Here is a 20,861-nt window from a genome sequence, read left to right on the forward strand (position 1 = left end):
AGGATGTTTGACTGGTTTGTCTTAAATAAGTAGCCCGATATTTCAGGCTTAAATTCCTTTTTAATCTCTTAGTCAGCACAACTGAACGGGCACTGGGCCTGAGCTTCGCGTACAGCTGGACTGCTCTGCTCGCCAAACCCCAGCTTCAACTTATCCGTTTCTGTTTCCGAGCTACATCCCCTCCTCTGACGAATTCTCGATACACCATCATCTGAGCAGAAAGATAAAGGCTTTTTTTTCTTTACTGCAACTGTGTTCTGTGGAAGACAGACAGCCCTTGACTCTCCATAGCGTCATCACCCCATTCGCCATCATGGCTTTAGACAACTACTATCGCAATAAAATCGAGGGCATGAAGCTTGAGATTATCCAAGGCCAGGCTGTTCTACGACGATTAGAAGCGCAGCGCAATGACTACAACTCGAGAGTCCGTCTACTGCGCGAAGAGCTTGGCTTGTTGCAACAACCCGGCTCTTACGTTGGCGAGGTGGTGAAGGTGATGAGCACCAAGAAGGTCTTGGTGAAGGTACACCCAGAAGGAAAATACGGTAGGCTTCGTCCATTCTATCTTGGTTTTCAATGACCGGGCTTATGCTAACGGTATGTTTTCCTTTCATCGCAGTGGTGGATATCTCCGATGGTGTGGACATTAGCAAACTCGTTGTGGGCAAGCGGGTTGCTCTACTGTCTGACTCGTACAAGCTGGAGAAGATGTTGCCGTCCTCGGTCGATCCTCTGGTTGCGCTCATGATGGTTGAGAAGGTCCCCGACAGCACTTACGACATGATTGGTGGCCTAGACCAGCAAATCAAGGAAATCAAAGAAGTGATCGAGCTTGGCCTCAAGCACCCCGAGCTCTTCGAATCCCTGGGTATCGCACAGCCGAAGGGTGTCTTGCTCTACGGTCCACCTGGAACCGGCAAGACCCTGCTTGCTCGAGCAGCCGCTCACCATACCGACTGTCGATTCATCCGAGTGAGTGGTTCAGAACTGGTGCAGAAATACATCGGAGAGGGTAGTCGGATGGTACGTGAGCTTTTCGTCATGGCACGAGAGCACGCACCAAGTATCATCTTTATGGATGAGATTGACAGTATTGGATCAAGTCGGATAGATTCATCAGGAGGCGGTGACTCGGAAGTGCAACGTACCATGTTGGAGTTGTTGAATCAGTTGGACGGCTTCGAGCCAACGAAGAACATTAAGATTATCATGGCGACAAATCGACTGGATATTCTCGACCCGGCCCTACTTCGGCCTGGGCGAATTGATCGAAAGATCGAGTTCCCCCCTCCATCGTCAGTTTTTCCCTCCCCTCGCCCCTACTCCGCCCCAGTTATTTATGGCTTGTTCTTTTTCTTTTCTCTTTTTCATTCCTTTCACCTTGAGCACGATGCTAACTCAACTCTTCTATAGGGTCGAAGCCCGTGCCGACATCTTGCGAATCCACTCTCGGTCGATGAACCTGACCCGTGGAATCAACCTGGCCAAGATTGCCGAAAAGATGAACGGGTGCTCTGGAGCTGAGCTCAAGGGTGTCTGCACAGAGGCAGGCATGTATGCACTCCGCGAACGTCGGGTTCATGTCACACAAGAGGACTTCGACTTGGCCACTGCCAAGATTCTGAACAAGCACGATGACAAGGAGGTGGCCGTGTCGAAGCTGTGGAAATAGAGGCCTCTCCAAAGCGGGGGGTGGATCCCGGGGGCCTGGGAAACGATCGACGACATTGTATCACTAGTTCTAATCCTACCCTGATAATTCAGACCCCAAGTGAATGCATAGTTGTGCGACATGTCTGGATCCGACCTATTTCGGGTGATGTGTAAAGGTGTAACTATCCCTTGGCAATCTTTTCGGGGCGACTGCCTGCTTGGCCTCGGTGCATACCCTCCGTCCACATACATGTAGTAGAACAGCCATCTATCTCGTACTGGATATGGGATCGGTCTGATGTGCAAGGAGACCCCGGAAGTAGATATACGTAACGTTGATTGGTTATTTTCCCGACTGGCGAAGGAAAAGGAGGCTTGGCAGCTTCAGTCTATCTAAAATGGCACCTGAAGGCAGTTGCTTACTTTGTACCAGTACGGAGATGTGGTACATCATGCCTCCTTGAGTGAAGGCTTGGCATATTGCTGCGGACCGTGTAGATCAGAGATATCTCAATTGGCCTTGGCGCGGAATTCAGGGATCTCTGACTATTGTCTTGGCAGTTTCAACCCCATCTTCGGTATATGTGGGAATGTCCACACCGAGCGTGGTAGTATACATCGGGTAATATCGACTATTAAAATCATTGGACGCATTTCTCCCCTTGCCGGTTTAGACTGACGCGGAATTGCGCGTGACCAACCGGCGGATCAACGCCTGGGCTAGCGCCAAGGTATTTTCCAACCTGGGAAGGTTGGACTGCTGAGGTAACCCCCCTTGTCCTAGATACCGGATCCACTTAGGTTCACCCCATACTTTGATGAAGTATCCAGGACTACTTCTTGTGAACCCGCCCTTGCGCAGCCAAGACATGATTGTAGGTTAGACTAGTCTGAATAGAGAGAATTCTGGAGTGAGATTGTACCCTTGGATGTTTTATATACATAACTCTGTATTTCTGAATTTGGTTCTGACAAAGTCATTGACCGAGAATCCATTTACGGTTTGGTTCGGGCGTTATCTCTTTACTCAATTGAATTAGAATATAAATCTTGCAACTAACCAGAACTGGTTAGTCCACTAACTAAGATAGGTCAATTATATATTAATATTTCCAAAAAAAGCAATCTTCCTCCTCTCCACGTCTCCACATCTCCACAACTCCATTGGTTCTATACTTCTCCGTACTCTCATGTACTTTGTACTTTGTACTTTGTATTTTTTTTTGGTTTTTCTTTTTTTCTTTTCCCTTTTTCAATATCTGACTCAGGAATGATCAGACAACTCTACGATTGTATTTATCCGAATCCCCTGTTCATTTAAACTATTTCCTTTCCCCCCTTCTTCCCCACCTTTTCTATACTTTCCTAAGCTTGACTTTGAAATTTCCATTCACCTAGCACTATATAATTCAACCGGACTATGTCCGATCTGTGGTATTCTATAGCCTTTGCCATTGACCCTAAGAGAACGGAAGCCATGCCTGCCGTCTTACAGTCAACAATCAATTTGCTGGAAAGTGAGCTGGTCAAAGCCCGCGCTGCCCTCCGGGATATCCAACCCAATGCTTCACCCTTTGGATTCCGGAGTGATGAAGTCGCGGTAGGCGCCATGACTGCCTACAGACGGGATCTCATCGGCCGCGCCCCCGATTTTTACGGATCTCGCCGCTTGACGCTGAAGGAACTCGGCCTGGAGCCCGTCGTGCGCGAACTACCCACCGAACGAGTGGTACCAAGGGTGCAATGTATAACACCCGCACCGCCTCATCGAACAGGACTAGAGGATGCCCTGAGCAATAGCTTAATCCTCGACCACATGGCACCATATCTATCAGTGTCCTCGTTGATGACGTTGTGCTCAACTTCGCGCCGCCTACACACCATGATCACTCAGACACCATATGTATTCCGGCATCTTGATCTGTCCCATTGTCGGGGCGCAGAACTCTCTACAGTAACACAAATGGAGAACGACTCTCAGACGGAGGACGAGATCTACTCCGCTCCAGTGAAGAATATCTTTACGAGCCTTGAGCGCAGAGGTATACTGCAAGATGTGCGCACTCTCATCTTGGACGGGGTGTCAGTGCCGGCTGACCTGGTGGCCGATATCATTCTGACGGATCGCTTTAACGTCAATATCCTGTCTATCCGCGAATGTCGCCATCTCAACGAACGCAAGCTCATGCAGGTCCTTCAGCATGCCGTTCGGCCTACACGTCCTGCCGGTATGCCACGAGTGAAGGGAATCTACCATTTTTCTCCCATGCATACGGGACCTCGGGCAGTGGCACGACCCCGATACCGAGACTGGTGGGGAACCCGTGTGGGAACTTTGCGGACATCCAGCCAAATCCCATCTAACTCCGATCAGGAGGATGAGGTCTCCGCAGAATCCTCGATAGAGCAGCAAAACGAGTGGTATAGCGCATCGGGGAAGCTATTCACGCACACTCCTGAGGAAGGCTGGGCCCAAGTACTTAAGAAATGTGAGGGCATCATTACCTTTGATGCTGCTCTTTGTCGTGGCCCAAGACACGATCTCAATCTATACAGTTCGACCACGGAGGCGGGCACCCCAGCTGCGGTTCCATTGCTCGGACCCGCCGTGGCCACCGTAGCCCTCGGACCCCGTGGGTGTGACGGATGCCACAGTTCCCCCGAAGGTCCGGCTATTTGGAGCCAGTCCCTAGATATTCAATTTCCAATGCTTAGCCCCCCGCCATTGCACTCATCTAGCGTTGCCGTGGCGAAACGACCCGAGCTAATTCCAGGAGAGCATCCGGTTCTCATTGCCCGCTGCACAGACTGCCTCACCAACTGTTGGTGCCACCGGTGCAATAAATGGTTCTGTGAAAACTGTCTACCAAACCCGCAGCGCGTTCGAGTAAGCCTATCCCCGCATCAGACTGCAGTCCACGCCAGTGCCGCTGAGCTGCAAGAACGTGAGGTATGTTGATATTGAATCTTCCCTGTTAACCGTCCATATCACTGATCCTTGTCATGCAGAGATTGGAACGAGGTGTAAGCAAAGACTGCTGGGAATGTGGCCCAACTGTGAGTAACTCCCCGGATCTAGGATGTCACTTTTTTTCTGACCATAATAGTGTGCTTCCTGTAAGCTGGAATGCCAGCACACGTGCCAAGGCTGCCAGGGTGATTATTGCATTCAGCACAATGAAGGATGCTCGAAGATACTGGTACGTAGCAACCGAAGGCCCTATGATTGCATGAGAGCGTATACTAACTTTGTCCCTGCAGTGTGACTGGTGCAATACCAGTGCTCGCGGTCGAATGCGTGGCGACTTCTACTAAATTTGATTCCGCGATTTTTAATATATTGGTAATCGACACGTCGAATTATCGCGTATGTACGGAGTACATTAACCTGATTTTCAAGCGAACTATGAAGCGTGGAGGCTTCCAGAATTGAAACTCTTATCTCTTATCGGCTGTGCAGACCGCAATAGTGACAGATTTTGGCAAAACTTGGCTTTTCTCGGGCAGAATTGTAGATATATATATATACTTGAGGTTGAAGATAAATACAAAGCCTTGAAACCCATAATTTGTATGATTCATTAAAAAAACCTACAGAAGAGAGGTAAGATCTATCTCTATACAGTAGGCGGAGAGAAAAGCGGTGGTCCTAAAGTATTAGAATTGACTTTTGCCACCTTCGCCGCTATTGCGGTCCGTTTCCGCCGCCTTGGAATATTCATATAAAGGATGCATCCCCTCTCTAATGATTGTCAAATTCCATCATGGCCCAAGATACTCTAGCCTGGTCATCCCAGCTACTCGTCGCATCTCCAGAGCGGGCGCCTCGGCTAACTGGCGACAAAATCACTCTACCGCAATCTGCGCTTGAACAGCTACTAGCTGCCGCTCCGCTCCAAGCTGTCCCCTCAGGGAATTCTCGTGTACTTACTTCGTCATTTGACCCTTTTAATCATCATACCCTCGCCGTCGAATCGCGCGCTCGTCAAGCGGCCGAGCAACATCAGCAGCAACTCCCCCACCCGTTAATCTTCCGCATTGTCAATCCTCTGAATGGCCGGTTCATCTATGCGGGCATTCGGGAGTTCTCCGCAGAAGAGAATGAAGTCGCACTGAGTACATTGCTTAGAGACGCACTTGATATCAAGGATGAAGAGTTCTTGAGCGAAAATGGCGAATCACAAGACCTAGCGGTGCAAATAGAAAGGGAACCCTCACCACGGACTGGCCCCGCGGTCACAGTACACGCGAAGCAACTACCCAAGGGCACCTATGTTCGCCTCCGTCCGTTAGAAGCTGGATATGATCCAGAAGACTGGAAGGCTCTTCTGGAAAGATACTTACGGGATAACTTTACAACCCTCACGACGGGCGAGCTTCTGACGGTGCCGGGTACCCGGAGCGAGTCATTCAGATTTTTGGTGGATAAAGTGTTTCCCGAAGGCGAAGGAATATGCGTGGTGGACACGGATCTTGAAGTTGACATCGTCGCATTGTCAGAGGAACAGGCCCGAGAAACACTACAGAAGAGATTGGAAAAGTCCTCACGCGCGCCAGGCACAACTAGTGGCAGTTCGATCGGCGGTATCCTCAGCATTGGGGAAGATGTCACTGCCCAAGTATTGCCTGGGGAATATGTGGATTATGAGCTTCGAGATTGGAATCGCCAGGATACTATCCAGATTGAGCTTACTACGGACAACCCGGAATTGAGTCTTTTCGCTAGTCCCTTTTCTACTCGCCAAAGAAGTCGTCCTAGATCAGATATGCATGTCTTGGGGGACTTCTCGACCCAGTCGCCCAAGAAATTCGATCTTCGGCCTACGAACATGGTTCTAGAAGACGCCGAGGCTCTCTATATAGCAGTCCACGCTGATCCTGCAGGGAGTGAATCATCTGATCCACAGCGGCAGTCACCGTCGCAATATCACCTGCGGATCAGAGTGAATCCTTTTGATTCTTTGGTCAGTCATAATGGGACGGAAGAGTCCCACGAGCCTGGCGATGTGCAGTGCAAGAACTGCCAGCAATGGGTTCCTGGACGGACACTAGTTCTCCACGAGAACTTCTGTCTCCGCAATAACATATTATGCCCGCAATGCCAGAACGTCTTTCAAAAGCGATCTTTAGAGTGGCAAGGCCACTGGCACTGTCCACACGACTCTGGTTATGGCAATGATGCCCTAAGCAAAGAAAAACATGACGCTATCTTCCACCAAACACACAAATGCATCGACTGTGCTGGGGATTTCGAGGGACTTCCTAGTCTTGCGCAACATCGTACTACAGATTGTCCTGGGAAGTTGATTCTTTGTCAATTCTGCCATCTTCTCGTGCCACAGAAAGCCGATTCTGACCCTGATTTACACGACCCCGAGGTGATGCTCTCCGGCCTTACTCCACACGAACTGGTGGATGGAGGACGCACCACCGAGTGCCACCTGTGTAATAAGATTATCCGATTACGTGACATGAACACCCATCTTCGCCACCATGACTTGGAGCGCCTTTCTCGACCCGCACCGCGCATGTGCATGAACAAAAACTGCGGCAGGACATTGAATAAAGCCGGAAATGAGTCTGTTGAGCTGTGCAATTTCTGTTTCGGACCGCTGTATGTGGATACGCACGACCCAGAGGGCAAAGCACTGCGTCGTCGCATTGAACGCCGATATCTCTCCCAAATGATGACCGGATGTGGCAAGCCCTGGTGTCAAAATGAGTATTGCAAAACGGCAAAGCAGAAAGCGGCATCTGACTCTGGTCCTCCAGCCGCGATGAGTGTGGTGGAAATTATGAAGTTGACACGCCCACTTGTCGAAGCTCTCAACACCCAGCCGGATGTGCCTAACATGTCGCCTTTATACCTCTGTGCTGATGAAACAAGTCAACACCGTCGCAATCTTGCAGAATTGATTGCAGCAGAGAGCGTTGAAGGGAATGACAAAGTCTATGATCTACCATGGTGTATTGCAGCAGCCGAAGCCGCGGGTGGCGACTTGGAAAAAGCGAGAGAGTGGCTGTCTAAGTGGGCACCAACTCAGGGCGCAACGAGTACATGATCCTTCTAGTTGTTGATTTAGGCTTGATTGGGTATGAGAATATGGGCTTGGTTGATCAAGTTGAGCAGATACAAGGATTTAATAATGCATAATGAATGATATATAAACACAGCTAGGATTTCATAATATTCATGATTAAAATGTAAAGGCTGGTCTAGAATTGAGATCATAGACATCGCAGCCACTAGCCTAAAGGACCATACATGCAACGCATAGACAGAGAACATGTATCAATCGAAACCCAACCTTTTCAAGCCGCACCTGTCTTCGCGGCGAGCGAGCCGGTGCCGCGCGAAGAGAAGATACCCATAATTCCAAAAACGACATAGAACAGAGCCAACGGATACGCCACGAGACCCCTCATGCCACTCATACGCGCCACAGCGCAAAACATTCCCGACGAACTGTATGTGCACCAGCCAACAGCGGCAATGGTCAGGAGATAGCCGAACATGGTATCCATGGGAATCATGATGCCAATGAGACTAGTAAGCACCAAAGGAAGGAAGCAGTAGCCCAACACGCTAGCGGAGCGCGGGAAGGTCAGAGTAGCAGAGAAGTGGCCCGCGGCCGAGGCACCGGACATGGAGGGTTTGTGGTGGGGGTTGTAGTTGGTAGGGTCGGCGGCGTTTGGAGTTGGAGCGGTGTCGAGAGCGGGAGACATGAGGCTGAGGATCAGATGCAAAGCGACGGTACCGAAAACGGCGACGCCGTAGATATAGCCGTAGAATACCTTGCCTGAGAGGAGGAGGAAAGTGCCGTACAAGACGATGTAGAGCAGAGCTCCGTAGAGATCGCTATCATCCATAAGGTGATTATCGATAGAGGCGAAGGGATTCAGAACAGTCAGTGTCTAGAGAATGAAACCGTTAGCACCCAATATCAGGCATTCACATTGACCAGAACTACAATTAAATTAAACCCGGGGTAAAAAAACAAGCCACCCGCAAGACCGGGACTCCACGTCTCCTGAAAGCGCCTGATATAAGAATCAACCCAGACTAACCTTGGTCCGGATATGTTCAAAGTTGACACCCAACTCCTCAAGCAACGGCGGTTCACCATCATACCCCTCCGTCCCAAATGCAGCTAACCAGCCCGTCCTTAAGCCGCCCTGTTCGCCCATCCGTCCACTAACGCCAGCGGCTGCGGACCCGAATCCCCCATACCCACTACCGGCAGGGTAAGCTTGTGTGGAGGGATTGGAAGCTCCGCCAAAGCCGGCACCATAAGATGCTTGTGATGGGGTTGTGTGACCGGAAACCGAGGAGTAGGACGAGGGGAAGAACTGGAGATTCTGTGGTGCGGAGCCCTGAGGGGCGTAGCCCTGCTGTTGTGGATAGTATTGGGCCATTATCACGTCTGACGGCGTGAAGAGCGAAAGGTGGCTAGTTTCTGTTCGGGTGTAGGACGTGCTTGGGGTATCTGGAGAGTAGCGACAGGTTAATGTGTGGATTGTTGTAGAGCTTCGAAGCTCCAAATGGCCTCAATAATGTTGGATGACTAAGCGACTAGTCGCCCGCGGCCAGGGCCCAGTGCAAATGTAGGGTAGAGAAATGTCTTTCTTTTTGGATTTAGAATGTCCAACATTTATCTGAATTTGATTGGAATTGGTAAAGCAATGTGAAAGGTATGGTTAAATCTGCGGAAAATCTACTTGGTAATGTTTACAGGAAATTAATACCGATGCCCAGCTGGAGCCCTTTGCGGCCTTCTTCACCCTTTCGCAATGCCAGAGGTAAGGAAAAGTTAAGCTCGAAGCGAGCGACAGGATGAGCGTAAACGATACCGAAGCCAGCTGCGACACTGGGCAGTCCGCTTTGTAGTTCAGAGAGTGTTGAGACCAGAGCATCCTGCACCTCACCATTAGTAGTAGGAGTGGCTTTCTGTGAAGTCTGCAGAGAAAGCAAGCGGCCACCGTTCAAGAAGGCCTGGAACCGCACGGGCTTCTCAGCCCCAAGTCGGGGAAGCGGGAACAGCAGATTGGCGCTTCCGGCGGCGTACACATCACCGCCTAGGGAATCAACGCCTTCACGAGGACCGAGACCGCAGAGGCGGAATCCACGGACGTCAGTAGGTCCTCCAAGCTGGAAGCGGTCATTGACACGGGACAGTTGAGGGCGAGGGTTGGACTCTAGTCCAAGAGGGTAGATAAGACCAGCACGGAATCCGGTGGTGAGGCTAACGCCGCTGTCACCCTTGATTCCTGGGATGGGAATAGGGATGGCACCTTGTGTCTCAATTTCCGACTTCCAGAGAGATACATCGCCCTTCAGCGGGCCAAATCCAGCCAGCTCATTGAAGGCCTTGGCATAGTACCCACGAGATGGCAGCAAGGCACTGTCCCGCTGGTCGTTAACCCAGCTATGGAAGATGCTGCTCTTCACGCTGTCACCTGCATCTGCGCGGACGGTAGGTGAGGCGTTCTCCGCAAGGCCAGTGAGCTGTCTCCAGAAACCGGTGTATCCAAATTCGTGACGGTGGCCTGATTTGGACATCCATCGGAGCTTGCTCCAACCACCCTTGAGAACCTCCTCGTGACTCGCCCAAAACTTCTGTGTGGAACTTGCAATACCGCCAATTTCTAGGCGGAAATCGGGATCACCTAAGATCGGGGTCTCGAATGCAGCCTGGTAAGCGGACCGTGTCCGGGTACCGAGCGAAGCGTTCAAATTTAAAGTCTCGGCACCACCAAAGACATTGCGCCAGAGAAGATTACCGTAGGCTGAACCTTCAGCATTGCCCAAGTCTGTTCCAGTCTTCATCAGCACACGGGACTTCTCTCGCGTCGCCAGATGGACATCGATGTTGCGCATGCCATTTTGGCCTTGCGACTCATCCAAGTAGACCGAAATAGGCTGGTGGAATAGATCTGAGATGATGTTAGTAGATACCCATCATCATTGCTATTATCCCATCGTCTCATACCGAAACGTCCAAGTTTATCTGCGGTAGCCGACACTTCCCGCAACGCCTCAGACAGTGTATAGGGCCGACCCTTGTTTGCACTCAAAAGGGGGCTCAAGTTGCGCTCAAGGAAGCTTCGTCGGGTATGAGGGGCACTGGTGACTTGAACAGAAGAGATGGTGCAAGGCAGGGTCGAATTTTCGTCGATCTAATAAATATTGCGATCAGCCGGGAACTCCGCAAGTAAACGCGAATTGGCTGTCATCGGCTTCTAGATATGAAGACCATACCAATTCAGCGAGTCGATTCTGAGCCTTTTGGTAAATGGCTTGCATGCGCTCATTCACGGCCTGCTGCTGCTCTTCCAACACCTTAGGGTCTGCTCGCTGTTGCAAACGTTCGAAGATCTAGAAGCGGATAGAAGTCAATAGAGGGTCAACTGAGCATTTAGGCAGTTCATGAGCTGCCTAAGGTATGCACTGACGCTATCATCTCCGGCAGCAAAAGAGGAAGACATTTTTGCGGCTGCAATGGCCAGAACTTTCGGCCTCCGGGGAATAGATCGGGGGTGCGCGTGCCAAACCCGCAAGATATGGAACTAGCACGTGACCCGGCGAACGTGAGCGCCTGATTGCGACAATCTACCTTTTGACTCCGCAACCTCTTTCAGTTCATTTTATTTCCTGAGATTCGCTTTCTCAGTACTCATAAACACCGACTTGTCTTATTCTACTTCGCAATCTCTATTGCTTCTGCTCCAATCACTAAAGATGGCGACAAAAGCGGCTTTCAAACGGGTAAGTGGCCAGACCTCAGGTCAATCGGTTATCCGTGAATCGTGTCTAATTATTATAGCTCACTCGTGAATACCAAAATATCCAAAAAGATCCCACGCCATATATTGTGACCCACCCATCTGAGACTAATATCCTTGAGTAAGTGATATACATCCCCTCGAGCTACCGCAGAACCTCGAAGCTAACCTGCTCCAGATGGCATTACATCCTCACTGGACCTCCGGGGACTCCTTATGAAAATGGACAGTACTGGGGTACACTGATATTCCCTCCAGAGTACCCATTCGCTCCCCCCGCCATCCGCATGCACACACCCAGTGGTCGATTCCAGCCTTCCACTCGACTCTGTCTAAGCATTAGTGACTTCCACCCGAAATCATTCAACCCCGCCTGGGAAGTTTCGACTATTCTCATCGGTCTTCTCTCTTTCATGACCAGTGAAGAAATGACCACGGGAAGTGTCAGTGGTTCGGAAAGTGAGCGCAGAGTGCTTGCCGCACGATCTCGGTGGTGGAACTCGACCGGAGGAGGTTCTCATGTCAGCGCCACTGCCGGTGTCACTCGAACTTCCAAAGGTATCAACAATGTCAAGGCGGGAGATGGAGGCTTAAAGTTCCGCACAGAATGGACCGAACTCGACCAGGAAAACTGGACTTGGATGAAAGAGCATCGCATCGATTCTGCCACCGGTCAGATTTTACCGGATCCCGACGCGCCCACCAAGTGTTCTCCAGAGACAAGTGCTTTACGTCGACGTCCCAACGGTAGTGCTGCTGGAATTGGTTCCGTCGTGGACGGTGGAAATGTCGCGAGAGAGGCTGGTCAAGGCTGGGCCAGACGAAACCGAATCTGGATATGTGTTGCTGTCTTCTTTGGCTATGCGTTGATCTCGCGACTATTGGGTGATATGCGAGTATGAGACTGAAATAGTTTCTTCATGTTGAATACCCTTTCCTTTGTCTTCATGTCTTATCCTCGCCTTTCTTTCTTTGTCCTTAGCGGGTTGCAAGCATTATTTGGGCGTCATGGGGTTTTTTTTTCTCAGGATTCTCCAAGATTCTCCAAGTCCAAGACAATAAAGTCCAATTATTGAATACCTGAAGACCATTTGATTCCAAATATATAGGTTACACCGTTGAGCACCGGATCATCCCAGACGAGCGCTGAATTGGGCTTGTGCTCGCCCCCGCATTGGCAACGTAACTACGCTCCTTTTCTCTTCTAAATCCGCCTTCATCCAACTGCATAGCCTGTTATCCACTTCGTTATTGGTTTGTCTTCTGTGTTTTACCTCTTTTTTCTTTGCATTCCGAACTTGGCTCTTCGGATGGATCATCTGCAGCCTTTCACCTTTGGTTCTACCCATTCAGGTCAGTGCATCTCTAGTTGATATACCTGATATTAGGGAATCTGGCCTTATTGAACTTTGAATCCCGTTCGCTTCTTTTTGCCTCTTTTGCCTCTGTTGCCTCTGTTGCCTCGTTTGCCTCCTTCGAGGTCAACTTCCCGTCAATTTTGAGTGATATTGCTCTTTGTTTCCTATTTGTCTTGTTATGGACTTCCCCATCAGTCAGCAGCGTTAGAGTTGCACCAAAGAGATCCCCCTCGATCATCAAGAGCTTGGACTGAAATCCCCCCACTAGAACCCAAAGCTAAACCTGCGCCGCTGGATCGGCCTTCTTTTACATTCATCGATCACGACGATGACTTGACCTCCAAAAGGATTAAAGATGTCAATGCACGCAAGGCTATTCGTTCCCACGTTATGCGCGATGTACGCCGACGGGAGAGACTTGCTGGGTTGAAGCGATCATCCAGACAGAATCGCGGGCAATCCAATGCTTCCAAGGCTACCATTAATGAATCAGATGAACAAAGACTGGTGCTGAGGGCTTCATCTCAGTCCTCCGCTTCGTCTTCCATACTGGGTACAGACTCTGGAGGCGGTTTTACATCAATTTACCGTGGGCGTCCTGTCAGGTGGTGTGCTGGTTATCCTTTGCCTCTCCATTCAAATCCCAACCCACCTACATCATGGTTTCTTGATCCTTTCTTTACGTTGCCCGGTACTAGTGAGCTTCCTTCGATGGTTGCACACTTGGTGTACTACTGTAAGTATTACTCATTCAACCTTGTCTATTCTAGTCGTTCTAGGTGTTCATACCGCATGAGCCTCCCCAGAACTAGAGCTGACCACATGGCGAAGGGAAAACCATATTCGTACCGATGACTTTTCCGAACACGAGCAAAGATTCAAAGCAAGAGATGGAACTAATGGTTCGATCCTCATTCTCCGACCCGGGAAGTTTCTTTGGGCTGATGAGCATGTGCGCTGCACATCGAGCCGTTCTCGCGAGCCAGCGATCGGGTAATTGGGACTCGGTGCTTACCAACGACCCTGACTATTGTATGATGAGAGCAAAGTCCATTCAAGAGATGAGCGCAAAAGTACGGGATCCGAATCGCAGACTCAGCAATGAGGCATTTGATACCATAGTCAACCTCCTCACTGGCTCGGTATGGATTCTGTTCGTGATGTCGGGTTGCAGTGTTGCTAACAGTCCACAGCTAATTATCGGAGAGTTCAGCGAGGTCCATACTCACCTAACAGGGCTTAAAAGTATGGTCGACCTGCGGGGCGGAATAACAGATGAGAGTATCCGTTCCTCCTCTATGTTGTCTGCCATCATCACGTACGTGTGTTTTCGGCTCACCTCTTTACTAAGCTCCGCTCACGGTTGATGAAATAGAACCGACATCAAAGCCGCCTCGGGATTGATGACCAAACCCGTTTTCCCATTGACTTGGGATGCACAGCCAATTCCTTCGGAGATCCAACAGCGGATCAGACCACTGGCTTCGTCCCCTCTCAACAGACTAGGCACGGGATTTTCTGCCAACACGTTTCTCAGTCCTCCCTTACTGAAAATTATAAGTGTGCTTCGTGACATGGTATTCTTTAGCATCACCTATCAGACAAATCCCACGGTCATCAAACCTGGCGACCAAGACTTTTTCCGCATCCTCAACTGCGAAACAGAGCATCAACTTCTCAGCTATATCTATGCAGAAGGTTCCCCCAATCCGGAGCCCAATCTTCATCCGATTGAAGCAGTCACTCGAGTGGCTGCTATTTGTTATCTCAATCATTTTCTGATTGTCTCGCCTTCATCATCTGGATTGGGTCGAGCCCTTACGAAACACCTCAAAACAGCGTTGGATAGCTGCAAATTGTCTCTTCTTGTGGGACTGCCAAAGCAAAACTTCGGACTGTACGTTTGGGCATTATTTATCGGAGCCCAAGGTGCCCTTGGACAGCCTGAGAGACAATGGTTTGTGGAGCGGCTAGCCCGTGTCGCAATGATATGTGGATGGCAGTCGTGGGAGCAAATTTCGAAACTTATGGCTGAATTTTTCTTCGTTACAGCTTTGGACAGCTTGAATTGGCGCTCTATCTGGGATGAAGCGATGACTGGATTTGTGATATCTGAGTCGGAGGAACTGGAATTCTCATCTCTTCTTGGAACGGGTCCACTCTCCCTTACTTAGCTCTCAATTATGAGCACTTGTATATTTTGCGCGGCATAATCAACATCAAGTGTAATAATAAACCGAAAGAAATAACAGAAAGAAAGTCCGTGAAGTAGATATATAAAGATGAAGTATAAAATTCACCGCTTTAGACTCGGCCTATCACGTGGCACCTTTATGTCATCAAAAAAGTCCGCTTTCTCCGGTCTTTTATCGCTTTCGCTTTCGCCTTGAATTTTACCATTCAATTTCTTTGCTTCATACTTCAAAATGGGTTGGTTCTGGGCAGATACTCCGCAGGCTCCCGCAGTCTCGATCCCACATGCATCCTCAAACGCATCTCCTCCGGTTCGTCTCCCGCATACTGTACAGCTTTGATCATTTAGACTGACTCTTATCTAAAGCCGGGATGCCCGATGCATGAATCCGGCTCGAAGCCCTCAGCCTCACCAACACCTGCTGCCGAACTCCCTAGCAGCTGCCCAATGAAATCGAAAGACTCTCCATTCTACTCTGCTCCAAAATCAACACCGGCGCAAACACCGCAGCCACCCGACACCGCGGCGCAGCCCTCAACCCTTTCGAAGCTCAATCCTTTGAACTACATGTTCTCGTCTATCTCCCAAGAGCGCGCTGCCAATCAAACTGTTGACCTTCCCGTTGAGCGCGAAGGCTCATCAATCCCAAGAGGCGACGGCGAAGGTAACTGGGAGTATCCGTCTCCGCAACAAATGTACAACGCTATGTTGCGCAAAGGACACACAGATACACCCCAGGATGCGGTGGAGTCGATGGTTGCAGTGCACAACTTCCTGAACGAAGGTGCCTGGGACGAAATCGTGGGATGGGAGCGCGTATTCGCCAAGGGACTCAAGTCTGGATGGGAGCACTGCCGCCGCGGCGAGGAAAACCTGAGCATGGACCTGACCTATGCAGACGAGAATGGTAAATTCGATTCGACCCCCGAGCCTCGTCTGCTCCGGTTCCAGGGTCGGCCGCAAGAGTGGTCACCGAAGGCACAGATATACCAGATACTGAGCTGGGCGTACCCAAGCAAGTTTCAGTAAGGACTGTCCTCGCGATATTTACAATAGGCAAAATGCTGACTCCACTTCCAACAGGACAAGCCCTCCATTTGACCGTCACGATTGGTATGTCGTCCGCCAGACACCTTCAGGCCCGAAGGAAGTTCGATACGTGATCGATTACTACTCTGGGGATCCAGATCCTCACGGACTGCCTGTCTTCCACCTTGATATCCGCCCTGCGTTAGATACACCGACCGCCGCTGTTGAGCGCTTAATGAGGTGGGGAGGTGATGTCTGGTGGAGGGCTAGCGGCGCAGCTGTTCGTGAACAGACCTCGCGCTAAGAGTGTTTGATAGCTGCAACAACCAGGCTGTCTGCTTCTCCACTCCGCTCTGTAATTATTCAAAGGCATGGCGCTGGCGTTCCATTGTTTATCTTCGCTTGTCCTTGTACGATGTTTATCTTCCCTCTTGTGTTATATCGCAACCTCCGTTAGTCTTTGGAAATAGACACATGATAATGATATCTTTGCATTAATTTTACTTCCCCTTCCCCAAAGATCAGAAGTTTCACGTTTTGGTAGCAGATTTCTTTAAAAAAAAGTAAGTGTATTTCTCTAAAATCCACCGAGTATGGCTGCTTTCATCATTCAACGGGCATCCCATCTAAGCTTTCATATCAACAGTGAAGAATCGGGTGTGTATGGTACAAAATAAGAACGGTGGATGGTCTTATATATTAGGGGAAAGTTGGTCGTACTTGACGCAATGCTCAACACTCTCGATGCTGGCCTGCAGCATTCCACGAGCCTCCAGGCCGACCCAAACCCAGAGCATTGAGTAGTCGCCCGAGCGCACAGTTTCCAAGAATGAACTGCCAGACCCCAATTGTCGTAGAATAGGAAGTGCACTAGACAAAGTCAGCTTCAGTTGAACAAGTAGAAAGCCTCGTGGAAGAGAAAACTCACCTCTTAAACAGGTCTAGATTGGGGTTCAAACTACGTCCTATTCCTTCAAGCAGAAGACATGAAATGACGACGTTGACAAAATCTCCTTCAAACCGAACGTGGTGTCCGCGGACCATAGTCAATACCTCACTAAGGATATCGCCAATCTTGACACTCCCCAGAGCGAAGGTTCGAGACTTGATACTCAGAACTAAATGCTGCATTTTCAGCGCAAATACCTCCGGGTCAATGACGTCTTCCGGTGTTCGGCACCGCTCGACCATAAGCTGACCAGCCCGGTATCCGTCGAATTCAGCAATAGCTCGAAAGAGGTCCAGGAAGTTCCGTCGGTTGGTCTCATTTAGCTGGGTGACAAGACCAGTGTCGATAAATATCAACTGCGGACGATACCCCTCGTCGTTGAGCTGGGAAAGAGCAGCCTTCCAGTCCTCCGGGTCATTGAGATGCGGACGTAACCGCTTGAGGACTGCCTCTGTCACATCAACTTCAGCCCGTGTCGGGGCATCGAACGCACGCGAATGCTTGCGAAGGGAGAGGTCTAGCTCGCTAGGCCTGTAGAAACGAACCATGATGTTCCCCGGATGGAGATCGGCATGGATAAAATTGTCTATGAGCAGCATATGCAAAAATGCATCGAGGCCTTCATTAGCAATCTCGTGCTGATATAAACCCCCTCCAATATCCAAGAAGGTGGCCAACGGAATGCCCTGGGCAAATTCCTCAACCAACACCTCACGGGTGGTGTATTCTAAGTATGGGTATGGGAACCAAGCAGTAGTGCGAGAATTAAACTTCTGGCGGAATATGACGAGATTGGCGGCTTCAATTCGAAGGTCCAGTTGTAGTTTCATCATTTCACCAAACTGTTGTACTTCATCAGGGAAAGAAAGCCAGTGCATCGTGGGGATGACATTGATCATGTGAGCGAAAAATGACATGATCCGCAGGTCTCTATGGATCATTTGCTCAACACTGGGGTGCTGCACCTTGATCGCAACATACGATGATGGCACCCGCTGCGGGGAGCTCTTGACCAGCACGTCGACATTTTTTCGAACCTTCTCGCCCAGTGTTTGTGGTTCGATGCCCAGTTCTTCTTCATTGGTTGCAGCAAGGTTCGGTTTCAACTTCGCCTTATAGACCTGTGCAATCGCACCAACGCCCAGCGGTTCCTCCTGGAACTCTTCGAATATGTCCTCGAATGGCAGTCCGTTGAATGCTTTGCAGATAATACGCTTCGTTTGGTAAAGTGAGTGGGCGGGGGCATTTGAGTGAAGTGACGACATTATGTTGCACATTTCCGGTGGGAAGATATCTGTCCGTGAAGCAGCCCATTGGCCGAGCTATTCAAGAAGTCAGCTTGTAAATTCCGTCTCAATGGACAGTTATTAGCCAACCAAACGTACCTTGATAAACGCAGGGCCGGCCCGTTCCATTGCCTTGACCAAGAACCGATACCACCACAATGTGCCAGACCGCGCGCCATCCCGGCCCTGCACTTTGCGACCAAGCCAGATGGCAGGCACCGTGGCGACGACCGGAATGAATATGATGGCAAGGTGCACGAATCGGATCCCGGTAGCAATAGGGTCATATACATAACAATAAAAATAGACCCATGCTGTCTGACAGAGCTTCGAAAAACCTTGCGCGTCGGGTGAGACCATCTTCCGTACCTCCTCGCGCGAAGCCTCCAGCATCTGCATTTCCGCAGTCTTATCGTGGCCATCATTCTCTGCCGCCAGTTTCAAAAAGGCCGCTGGTGCCAGAGTGGCCATGAGCACCCCACCTATTACGGGAGCCCTCCGCGGGGTGCCTTTTAGTTGCCGAGGCCATAGCGGACGACTGAAATATTGTCGGGGGAGACGCGGAAGCCCGCGTTTGAGACAGAAACGGCCGAAGAGACCGGCCGCCCTCATGTTATCATGCAGGCGTATAATATTAACATAGAATCACGAAGTTAGTAGAAAGGTCGAGGTAGAAGTAACGAGTAGCCTCGGAGTAGAACTCCTAGTCAAGATCCTGGACGATAAACACCGTGCTGCGACGTCATTATATGAGCGGGTAGATAAAAAGGACAAACATAACAAACATAACAAACAAGACAAATCCCATCATGTGAGCATATACATATCACTTGTACAGTACTCGGTACATAAGCTATAACCTAGCTAATGATGAAAATAGCCCTAACTGCTCATTGCAGGCTCTAGCTAATCTTCCAAAGTGGTCGAAATTTGCATTCTGCAACAACATTCCTCGTCTTTTGTCCGCTTGCAATCAACCATTGCCGAATCCGGCAATGTCCACGGCAGATCCTAGCTCTTTATCAAGGAGAAACAGTTGAGGGGTAGATCTTGCTTTATAGCGGTTTCTATTAGTGACTGCTATGATTTTCAAGTCCCGAAAACGGATCCTCGAGCCTTATTCAAACGGCCGGAAAAATGGTCTTGTTTGACATTAAATCGGGCCATGATGCCCAGAGATCCAGAGAGGCTTTTCCATTATCTTCAGTGTCTCAAACGATTGCCAGATGGCGCGGGAGTTGTTGATCATGGGTCGTACCCAGAACCTTCGCGATATTGAGTCGAACAATGAGAAAAAGCACTCGCACTGGCGCGATTGGGCCTTTGTCCTTCTGTGGGGCGCTACTGGCTATGCGTGCATCATTTTGATGGTGTTGGTCTACTCTAACCCGAAGCTTATACCCTTCGATATCTCTTCATTGCTGTTTCGCAAGGAGATTTCTCCATTCTTCGCATTCTCGCAAGGAACGGGTCATTACTCCAAGCCCCAAGGCTTCAAAATAGTCGCTCTAGTTCCCTTCCATTACCATGAGCGTACCGAAATCTTGGACTGCTATTTGCAGGTATGCACAATCCTGCCGCTACTATATTGCTTGAGTCTAACATAATTCAAGAAAAACTTGGTCCATAATAATGGATTTCTTGATCAGGTCATCTTTGTGCCGCAGACCGATGACGCTGTCGACATGGAATGGCTTTATTCGATCGTGAATCAAACACCCGAGTATGCCATTTCTTCTCGATATCATGAGATAGAATGGGAAGTTGCAAAGAATAATGTGATGTACATCCGAATCGACGGCGATATCGTGTTCCTGGAGGACAACGCCATTCCGACCATCGTCAAAACGAAACTCGACAATCCAAGCACGCTGATGGTATCGGCCAATGTGATAAACGAGGCAGCTCTAGCATCTCTTCACAGTCATCCGGGAACTGCACTCCCATATCTACCTGAATTGTACGACGTGGAACAACCGTCCCGATCAAAGCTTCAACTGAAGCACGACTGGCGAGCTTCGAATCTTCCAAGCTGGCAGGGCCCGCCGAGCTTCAAAATAAGCAAAGACTTTGATCCGCCATTTGAAGGGCATCGCTGGCTACTCCCCAGAGATGCGGGCTCTGATCGAGATCCTATCGCGAGATCCGTATACACCGACACTGGTCCAACCCTGCATGACTGGACTGTTGGTGCGCAGCAACATTACTCCTTTTTGCACCACCTAGAACACAATGATTTGGGCCGTTACAAGTTCCCGATGTGGGTCGATCCAACCGAGCCCACCAGCGATAATTTTGGGTGCTTCTGGGGTAATGATGCAGTGGATGTGCACCGTATTTTCCGCAACAACCAAAATGGATCCTCCCACAATTGGCATATGCCGGATGGCTCTCGTCCGCATATCATTATAGATGGCAAGGGGCTTGTTTCACATTATTCTGCTCGCCAAGGTGCGGCTGGTCTAGACGCCACGGATCTCATAACTCGTTACCGAGCATATGCGCAGGAGAAAGTGTGTTTGCAGACTGAGTGATCTCTCGAAGACCCTGGGCATCAGACTGTGTCAATTAACGGAGGAACTTACATGTACATATACGTATATACC

General features: G+C 49.8%; 11 protein-coding genes across 11 annotated transcripts; 7 read left to right on the forward strand and 4 right to left on the reverse strand.

Moving 5' to 3' along the window:
• Positions 1-313: 313 nt before the first annotated feature.
• N7518_008424 (proteasome regulatory particle base subunit RPT6) lies at positions 314-1,675 on the forward strand (the record flags this gene model as incomplete). Its single annotated transcript, XM_057189351.1, has 3 exons — positions 314-548; positions 623-1,298; positions 1,417-1,675. The coding sequence occupies 3 exons, from the start codon at positions 314-316 to the stop codon at positions 1,673-1,675; spliced, it is 1,170 nt and encodes a 389-aa protein (XP_057041054.1).
• A 651-nt stretch (positions 1,676-2,326) lies between these two features.
• Positions 2,327-2,527, reverse strand: N7518_008425 (uncharacterized protein; the record flags this gene model as incomplete). Its single annotated transcript, XM_057189352.1, has 1 exon — positions 2,327-2,527. One exon carries the CDS (start codon positions 2,525-2,527, stop codon positions 2,327-2,329), a length of 201 nt encoding a protein of 66 aa, XP_057041055.1.
• Positions 2,528-3,076: 549 nt separating this feature from the next.
• Positions 3,077-4,971, forward strand: N7518_008426 (uncharacterized protein; the record flags this gene model as incomplete). The annotated part of the gene is made up of 4 exons (XM_057189353.1): positions 3,077-4,606; positions 4,666-4,713; positions 4,764-4,856; positions 4,918-4,971. 4 exons carry the CDS (start codon positions 3,077-3,079, stop codon positions 4,969-4,971), a joined length of 1,725 nt encoding a protein of 574 aa, XP_057041056.1.
• A 449-nt stretch (positions 4,972-5,420) lies between these two features.
• On the forward strand, positions 5,421-7,718 carry N7518_008427 (putative ubiquitin fusion degradation protein (Ufd1); the record flags this gene model as incomplete). Its single annotated transcript, XM_057189354.1, has 1 exon — positions 5,421-7,718. The coding sequence occupies one exon, from the start codon at positions 5,421-5,423 to the stop codon at positions 7,716-7,718; it is 2,298 nt and encodes a 765-aa protein (XP_057041057.1).
• A 250-nt stretch (positions 7,719-7,968) lies between these two features.
• On the reverse strand, positions 7,969-9,072 carry N7518_008428 (transporter YIP1; the record flags this gene model as incomplete). Its single annotated transcript, XM_057189355.1, has 2 exons — positions 7,969-8,571; positions 8,725-9,072. The coding sequence occupies 2 exons, from the start codon at positions 9,070-9,072 to the stop codon at positions 7,969-7,971; spliced, it is 951 nt and encodes a 316-aa protein (XP_057041058.1).
• A 313-nt stretch (positions 9,073-9,385) lies between these two features.
• Positions 9,386-11,142, reverse strand: sam50 (SAM complex subunit SAM50; the record flags this gene model as incomplete). Its single annotated transcript, XM_057189356.1, has 4 exons — positions 9,386-10,590; positions 10,647-10,833; positions 10,916-11,032; positions 11,110-11,142. The coding sequence occupies 4 exons, from the start codon at positions 11,140-11,142 to the stop codon at positions 9,386-9,388; spliced, it is 1,542 nt and encodes a 513-aa protein (XP_057041059.1).
• Positions 11,143-11,395: 253 nt separating this feature from the next.
• N7518_008430 (ubiquitin-conjugating enzyme E2) lies at positions 11,396-12,341 on the forward strand (the record flags this gene model as incomplete). The annotated part of the gene is made up of 3 exons (XM_057189357.1): positions 11,396-11,422; positions 11,481-11,560; positions 11,618-12,341. The coding sequence occupies 3 exons, from the start codon at positions 11,396-11,398 to the stop codon at positions 12,339-12,341; spliced, it is 831 nt and encodes a 276-aa protein (XP_057041060.1).
• A 408-nt stretch (positions 12,342-12,749) lies between these two features.
• N7518_008431 (uncharacterized protein) lies at positions 12,750-14,971 on the forward strand (the record flags this gene model as incomplete). Its single annotated transcript, XM_057189358.1, has 5 exons — positions 12,750-12,792; positions 13,066-13,533; positions 13,629-13,939; positions 13,991-14,115; positions 14,173-14,971. 5 exons carry the CDS (start codon positions 12,750-12,752, stop codon positions 14,969-14,971), a joined length of 1,746 nt encoding a protein of 581 aa, XP_057041061.1.
• A 252-nt stretch (positions 14,972-15,223) lies between these two features.
• N7518_008432 (holocytochrome c synthase CYC3) lies at positions 15,224-16,324 on the forward strand (the record flags this gene model as incomplete). Its single annotated transcript, XM_057189359.1, has 3 exons — positions 15,224-15,301; positions 15,358-16,016; positions 16,075-16,324. The coding sequence occupies 3 exons, from the start codon at positions 15,224-15,226 to the stop codon at positions 16,322-16,324; spliced, it is 987 nt and encodes a 328-aa protein (XP_057041062.1).
• A 388-nt stretch (positions 16,325-16,712) lies between these two features.
• Positions 16,713-18,867, reverse strand: N7518_008433 (ABC1 kinase family protein; the record flags this gene model as incomplete). Its single annotated transcript, XM_057189360.1, has 3 exons — positions 16,713-16,890; positions 16,949-18,291; positions 18,355-18,867. 3 exons carry the CDS (start codon positions 18,865-18,867, stop codon positions 16,713-16,715), a joined length of 2,034 nt encoding a protein of 677 aa, XP_057041063.1.
• A 614-nt stretch (positions 18,868-19,481) lies between these two features.
• On the forward strand, positions 19,482-20,789 carry N7518_008434 (uncharacterized protein; the record flags this gene model as incomplete). The annotated part of the gene is made up of 2 exons (XM_057189361.1): positions 19,482-19,817; positions 19,869-20,789. 2 exons carry the CDS (start codon positions 19,482-19,484, stop codon positions 20,787-20,789), a joined length of 1,257 nt encoding a protein of 418 aa, XP_057041064.1.
• Between the last annotated feature and the right edge of the window lie 72 nt (positions 20,790-20,861).

Source organism: Penicillium psychrosexuale (assembly GCF_028828465.1).
Source record: "Penicillium psychrosexuale strain IBT 29551 chromosome Unknown utg000004l, whole genome shotgun sequence".
Classification (NCBI taxonomy): domain Eukaryota; kingdom Fungi; phylum Ascomycota; class Eurotiomycetes; order Eurotiales; family Aspergillaceae; genus Penicillium; species Penicillium psychrosexuale.